The 7,122-nt window shown below is 68.3% G+C and overlaps 1 protein-coding gene and 1 long non-coding RNA gene across 2 annotated transcripts; one reads left to right on the plus strand and one right to left on the minus strand.

Moving 5' to 3' along the window:
* The first annotated feature begins 1,498 nt into the window (after nucleotides 1-1,498).
* Nucleotides 1,499-3,822, plus strand: EVA1B (eva-1 homolog B). Its single transcript, XM_063177320.1, has 3 exons — nucleotides 1,499-1,658; nucleotides 2,834-2,950; nucleotides 3,032-3,822. The coding sequence occupies exons 1-3, from the start codon at nucleotides 1,580-1,582 to the stop codon at nucleotides 3,448-3,450; spliced, it is 615 nt and encodes a 204-aa protein (XP_063033390.1). The 5' UTR covers nucleotides 1,499-1,579; the 3' UTR covers nucleotides 3,451-3,822.
* A 688-nt stretch (nucleotides 3,823-4,510) lies between these two features.
* LOC134430055 (uncharacterized) lies at nucleotides 4,511-5,030 on the minus strand. The gene is made up of 3 exons (XR_010030712.1): nucleotides 4,936-5,030; nucleotides 4,785-4,848; nucleotides 4,511-4,711 (listed from the first exon to the last, which is right to left on the minus strand). It is a non-coding gene; the product is annotated as an uncharacterized LOC134430055 (long non-coding RNA).
* Between the last annotated feature and the right edge of the window lie 2,092 nt (nucleotides 5,031-7,122).

Consider the following 7,122-nt stretch of genomic DNA (forward strand, 5'->3'; position numbering starts at 1 on the left):
ACTGGAAGAGCTTTGGCCTGTGCTGAGAGCAGGAACGATTGTTTCTGAGCCTCATTTATGAACTGGATGCCTGTCTTGCCAGATGAACTGTTCTCACACAGAGCTCCCAGGGCTCCCAATGCCCTGCCCAGGACTCCTGCTCAAGGCAGCACCTTCTTCAGCTGCCTCCTTCCCTGCTCCTGGCTGCTCCCAGCCCTGGCATCACCCTTGGCCAGCCCTGTGAGCAGGGGGGTTGGAGCTGGGGGGCTGCCCTGCTGTTTGGGGCTGCGCTGCTCTCTGGGCGTGGGCAGGGAGCGAGTTGCAGATGTTTGTAGCGTGTTGTTGCCTTTTCTTGCCCCGGGCTGGGGAAGGGCACGGGGTCCAAGCTGGGCCACCCCAGCAGTGGCTTTGTGGGGACAGGGGGCTGGACCTGAACCTCCCTGGCCGTGTTGGGCATTACGTTCTGCCTGCGCCTCGCCAGGGCCCTGTGGCCAGGCAGGGCCTCGTGAACACTAACACAGACCAGCTCCCTGCACCGCCCCAGCTGAGCCAGTAGCCCCAACTCTTTCGCCTTATTTATTTTATTTTGAAGATGGTGTGGGTCTGTCCCGTGGGCCCATCACCCCCTGTGCCACCAGCAGCAGGGCAGGGATCCCTGAGCACCCCAGCAGGGCCCTGCTCTCTCCTTCTGGTTCACTCCTGCCTCATTCCCTGTTTATTTTTACTGTTTTTCCCCAATGTTAAAGCAAAAAGCAATATTCTGGGACTCCCTGAGGCTGTATCACACCAGGATCCTGCAGTGGCAGCACCGGTCAATTCACTTGTGCTAAAGCAAACTGGAAGGGGGTGGTGCAGGGGGCATGGGGGCCACAGGGCCACGGCGGGACAGAGCCTGTTGTAAGGAAAAAAAAAAAAAGAAAAAGAAAAAAAAAAAAGGAAAAAAATTTGTATAAAGACGTTATTTTTGTACTACATCGGAACTACTCCTGCATGTCGGCAATAAAACTTCATACGACAGCCCGGTGCCCCCACAGGGAAGGGTGGGAGGGATGGGTGGGATGGGATGGGGGATTTTGGGGTACTGATGTGCTCTGGGAGGGGGGCAGGCTCACGGATCAGCGGCCCTGAGTGTGCCGTGGGACCTGCAGCCCTGTCCTGCCCCAGGGCCCAGTGCCCTGAGTCCCGCTGAGGACAGCGCTGGCATGCGGAGCCTCGTGTCCCCGAGGTGCGCCGTGTCCCACACTCGGCCGGTGGGGCTGAGGGCACCACCCTGCGTGGCCGCCACCTCCATAGGGGTGGCACCGGCCCCGGCAGCTCCCTCAAACCCACTCTGGGGCTGAGCCCCCCGGGCCGGAGCGTTCGCCCTCGCTCCGGCACCGCCAAGCCCGGATGGGCGCTGGACAAGGCTGGGACGGGCCCTGGAGCCGCCCGTGGCCCCGCTCCGGGGCGGTTCCAGCGCAGGGCCGAGCGTGGCGTCCCGGGGGAGCGGGACGAGCCCCGGCCCCGCGCCCCGCTCAGCGCCGGCCGGGGCTGCCATTGGCTCCGGCGGGAGCGCTGACCGCCAGCCGCCTCCGAACTATTTCCTGTTGCTGCAGCGTTAATGCTAAACAGACCTTGCTCTCTCTTCCCTCGCTCCAGCCAAAGTGCAGCGGCTCCGCCGCCGCCGCCTTCCCGCCCCGGTGAGTACCAGCCCCGGGCACCGCGTGGGGCTCGCACGGGCACCCGGGGCACCTCAGCGCGGCCCGGCGGGTTCCAGGCTCGGTGCCGGCCCCGCTCAGGTGCTCTGGCGTTGGGGAACGCGGGGCTGCTGGGTGCGGGCACACGGGGGCTGAGGGCACCGGGCTCGGTGACACAGCGGCAGATGCGGAGCGGGCGGCTTGGGGACACGGTGTAATGCCCGGGGACGCAGCACTGGGCAGCTCGGGGCTCGGATCTCGGGGACTCAGAGGCCCTACCGCCAGCCCGGCCCCCGTCAATGCCCCACCACCGGCAGGGGTTCCATGGGGGGCTGTGCCCCTCCAGCCCCACCGCAGCCCCTTGCCGAGCAGGGCTGCCCGTGCAGCTGCTCCACGGGAAGGGAACCTTCCCTCCTAGGGACCCTGCTGGCCTTGTTTTGGGGTGTCCCACTAGAGGGGCTGCCCAGCCCCAGAATGTGCCGCGGCCCCTCAGCTCTGGACCGTCCGGGATGGTTTTGCTGATGTGTCACATTTTCTGCATTTCTTTCCTCATTCCTCTCTCTCTGGAGCCGTTTCTGGGAATGAGCTCGTCCCCTGCCAGGGCCAAATTTTCTCCCGCCCTGCCCTTTCCTGCCCTGCCCGCTGACCTGCCCTGCCCGCTGTCCTGCCCCTTATCCTTCCCACTGCCCTGCTGCCCATCCTTCCTGCTGTCCTGTCCTGGTGGCCTTTGCACTGTGCCTGGCCTCGTCCCTGCCCTGCAGGGTCCCACGGCAAAGGGCCAAGGCTGGAGCTGGGCCGGAGCAGCGTGGGGGACAGGGACAGGGACAGGGCCCAGGAGGGCGTGGAGCGCACGTGTGTGCCCATGAGCACCACCAGCCACTGGTGCTGGGGCCCTGCTGTGCCCCGTGACCCATCCCATGGCCGGGCATGGGACACAGCCCTGGCCCGGTGCCACAGACCCGCCTGATGCCGTGGCCAGGAGGAGCCGCATCCGTCCCGCTCCCGCCGCCCTCCGTCCTTCCTGAGGGAGCGGGACGGCTCCGGCTCGGCATCCCCGGGGTTCCAGCCCTGCTCAGCTGGAGCTCATCAAGGGCACACCCAGGCCCGGCCTTGGAAGGGACGGGGCACTAGGGGGGGATCCCAGCCCTGCAGAGCGGTGCTCAGCCCGTGTCCCGCAGATGCCCAGCATGTGCCGCCCCTGGAGCCGCTGAGAACGGCCGGGCCCGGGATGGAGAGCCGCCGGAGGGACATGGAGCTGCTCAGCAACAGCATGGCCGCGTACGCGCACATCCGAGGTGAGGCGGGACTGGGCTGGGCGGCACCGCGGGCCCCGGAGGGTTCGGGCAGGTCCCTGACCCGCTCCGTTCCCCCCGCAGCCAACCCCGAGAGCTTCGGGCTCTACTTCGTGCTGGGCGTGTGCTTCGGGCTGGTGCTCACGCTGTGCCTGCTGGTGCTGCGCTTGTCCTGCCGGCCCTCCCCGCGGCCCCCGGCGCGCCCCGGCGACATCAGCGAGGACGACGACGACGACGACGACGAGGACGAAGAGGACACCGTGGACCGCGCGGCGTCTGAGTCGCTGCTGCCGGTGACCGAGATCCCGCTGGAGAGCCACGGGCCCGGGGACGGGGCGCTGGCCGTGAACGTGTTCGCGTCGGCCGAGGAGCTGGAGCGGGCGCAGCGGCTGGAGGAGCGGGAGCGCATCATCCGCGAGATCTGGCGCAACGGGCAGCCCGACATCCTGGGCTCCGGCACCATCGGCACCATCGGCACCCTGGGCCGCGTCCACTACTACTGAGCCCGGCAGCTGCCCTGGCACGGTGTGTGCACCCCACGGCCGATCCCGCACCGTGCCAGGAGGGACCAGGCGGACGGGGGGGCTGCTCGCTGCCCCAGAGCTGGCGGAGCCGCCTTGGACTGACCCCGCAGCACCGAGAGCCATCCCCGGTGTCACGGGCACCCTCGGGGCTGGACTCGCCCCGCCACTGCGGGACACGATGCACTTTGAGCCATTGGTACGACGGCTGGCAGCAGCCGAGCAGCCCCGGGCACGCGGGGATGGGGACAAGGACAAGGACAGGGCAGCCCTGGCTGGATCTGGCGGGGGTTTCACCCGTGCGAGCCGTGGGCTCCTGCCCCACAAACACGGTGCTGTTGTACACGAACTGGAGCCCGGCGTGGCGGGTCTGGCCGGGTTCTGGGGGCCCTGGACCCCTCCCCGAGCCAATTCCCTTCCCGGCCCCACTAAAATTAGCCGGGTCCTTTCCGGCGCCGCCCGCCGTGACCCCGCGGCCGGAGCGAGGCGGATGCTCCCGCTGGGCTCCGGGCCGGCCGCCGCTCCCCGGGGATGCCGCAGCTCCCGCCGGGCTCGGCCGCATCCTGCCCCATCCCAGCCCGGCCCCGCGGGGCGCCGGGCCCCGCCGCCCCCTCCCCGAAGGATTTATAAAAATAGCTCCTTCCCAGGCTGGCTCCCCCCCGCCGCCAGCGCCAGCGGGACCCAGATGTTTTCCAGATGTTCTCCAGTGGCTGGAGGCCAGGATGGGCCGGGGCTGGGACTGGAGCTGGCCTGGGAAACTGTGCGGGGGTGGAGGAGGAGGAGGAGGGGGGGGAGGCGGAAGGGGAGGGGGAGGAGGCCCTGCCCCAGCCCTGCCACGGGCCCTGGTGGGACCCCTTGGGCCATGGTGGGACCCTCTGGGCCATGGTGGGACCCTCTGGGCCATGGTGAGACCCCTTGGGCCCTGGTGGGACCCCTTGGGCCGTGGTGGGACCCCTTGTGCCGTGGTGGGACCCCTTGTGCCTGGCAGGACCAGCCCAACCCTTCAGGGGCATGGCAGCCCTGAGCAACCCCCACACAGCACTTTGTACCCAAAATATTTTATTTTAGACGCTATCTGTAGTTCATGGGGCTGTTATGTTTCAGGGAGCAGTGCCTGGGTCTGGGGTGGGCTTCGGTGTCCGATGGGCGCAGAACCAGGCTGGGGGGGCACAGGAACCATGTGCCACCCACCTGCTCCTCCATGCTAACAGGGCAGCCCCTTCCTCACCCGCTCGAGCTCTGCCTGTGGGGAGAGGCTGTGATTGTTGGGGGGCACAGGGGACCCCAGGACAAAGCCAGCCCTGGCAGGGACTCACCTGCAGCGCCTGGCGCTGAGCCCGCTCCTGGCACAGCTCCTGCCGCAGCTCCTGCAGGTCCCGCCTGCAACACGCCCGGGGGGCTCAGCTGGGGCCAGCACAGGCAGCCAGGAGCCACTGGGCACCCCCCGGCACCCCCATCCCCACTCACAGGTGCTGGGCTCGCATCAGGTCCACGAGGATGTGCAGGGTCCGGACCTCAGCCTTCAGATCCTCCAGGGCCAGCGACCTCCCCTCCAGCCCCTCCAGCCCCTCCAGCCCCTCTGTGCTCCGTGCTGGGACAGGCGCCTGCCCCGTGCTGGGGACAGGGGCACAGGGGGCAGCACGGGGCAGCCCCTGGGGCTGCTCCCCCCCATGGGGACCCCCCGTGCTCCCCAGGACCATGCTGGGGGGCCGCTGGCCAGGGACTCGTGGCCGTGTGGCTGTGGGGTGGCTCAGCCTGGCTGTGGTCACTGACACCGTGTTGAAGGCATTGGCATCTGCCAAAGAAAGAACAGGGATCGGCCCCTGGTGCTGGGCAGGGCCCAGACACCCCTGCAGGCCCCTGCATCCTACCTGGGTCACCGGCTCTGCCCCACTCCATGTCAGCTGAGGTGCTGGGCTGGGGGTCACCGGGCCTGGGGACAGCAGAGGTGTGAGTGGCACAGCCAGGGAGGTGCCAGCCCCACGCCAAGGCCAGCTGTGAGCATGGCACTGGCGCTGGGACATCGCAGTGGCCCTGGACACCCCACCACAGCCACGTTTCTTACTTGGTGGCCAGCACGGGGGCTGGTTTGGTCTTGGCAGGAACAGGGGGAGCAGGAGCCATCCTCTTGGTGAGTGGGAGCTTGGTCGGCTCCATCCTCGCTGGTGCTGGGAGCTCTGGGGAGAGGGGGCAGAAGCACGGCTGGGGCCGGGACCAGCACTGACAAGAGAGGAGCAGGAAGCGCTTCCTGCTCGTGGCATGCCCTGGCCCAGGCACATCCCTGTGCTTCCCTCTCCTCCAGCCCAGCACTCACCCCAGGGGCTCCCTGTCCTCACCCTCCTTGTCCTTCTCTCTGGTTGCAGCTGCTGGGGAGCAAAGGGGATCATCACGTGCTGGGAAGGGCCCTTGTTCCAGCCTCTCCCAGCCCTGCACCAGCCCCACAGCAGCCCTGCTGTGGTCGGCGCTTCCTCTGTGTGAGGCGGAGCAGCAGCTGCAGAGCTGCAGTGAGCGCTGCAGCACGGGCAGGGTGTCATCCCCACCAGCATCCACGGCACAGCACAGCAGCATCCCTGAACCCTGGGCTCACAGCAGGACAAACCCACTGGCGAGGTGGGGTACAGGACATCGGGCCATGATGCACCACCCTGTCCCCATGGCAGGCCCCCTGTCACCACAGCTGGCCACGCTGTCCCTGTGGTTGGCCACCATGTCCCCGTGGTGGGCCATTGACCCCATGGTGGGCCAGCAGCCCTGATGCTGCCAGGTCCCTGTGCTGCCACCAGCACAGCCCTTGTCACAGAGGCCTCACAGACACCAAAATGGTGCTGGGATTCCCACCCAAAGATGCGGCTGAAGCACCGAGGGCTGCGGGATGAGGACACCCCAATCCAAGGCCTCGGTGCTCCTTGGCTCTGGTGGCACAGGGTGATGGTGCCCAGCAGTACCCAGATGGTGCCCAGCAGTGCCCAGAAATGCCCGGCATCCTGCCCACCCCTCTCCAGCAGCTCTCCCGGCCCCAGGGCCCAGCCCAGCCCTGGAGCAGCACGATCACACACGGGCACTGCCCTGGGCATGATCCCCTTGCGGGCACCCTCGGCTGCTCCCTCCTACCTGGCGCTGCGGGGCTGCCCCGAGGCCGAGCCGAGCCGAGCCGTGCCAGGCTGTCCCGGCCCCACAAAGTGCACGTGATGCCGGAGGAAATCGGCTCCACGCTGGGAAGGAAGTTGAGGCAGGGCGCACCTCAGTGCTGCTCCACGCCGCATCCCTGCGCCCCGCGGGGGACTCCGGCTCCCCGAACCCACGGCGTGCCCTTCGGGGGCTGCCCGGCCATCCCGGCGGGACACCAGGGCTGGATGGACACCAGGGCCGGGCTCAGGGGAGTCTCAGTGCTGGGTTTGGGCTGTGGGAGAGGCTTTGGATGAGGGTGGGACCGGAGGGCACGGAACGCTGGCACAGCAGAGCCCCCCAGAGCCGTGTCTCTCCTGGGCATCCCCAGCCTGGCACCCCCATGCACCCTCTCCGGCCCCGGGCAGGGCTGGGCCGTCCGTGCCACCCCCAGGGCTCGGTGCTGGCACTGGGGCTCCTGCCCTGCGTGGCACAGCCGTGGCTGTGGGGGGAGCCCGGCCGGGACCGCAGCCGGCCCGGGGTGAGCTC

The sequence above is a fragment of the Melospiza melodia genome, chromosome 27 (genome assembly GCF_035770615.1).
Source record: "Melospiza melodia melodia isolate bMelMel2 chromosome 27, bMelMel2.pri, whole genome shotgun sequence".
NCBI lineage: Eukaryota > Metazoa > Chordata > Aves > Passeriformes > Passerellidae > Melospiza > Melospiza melodia.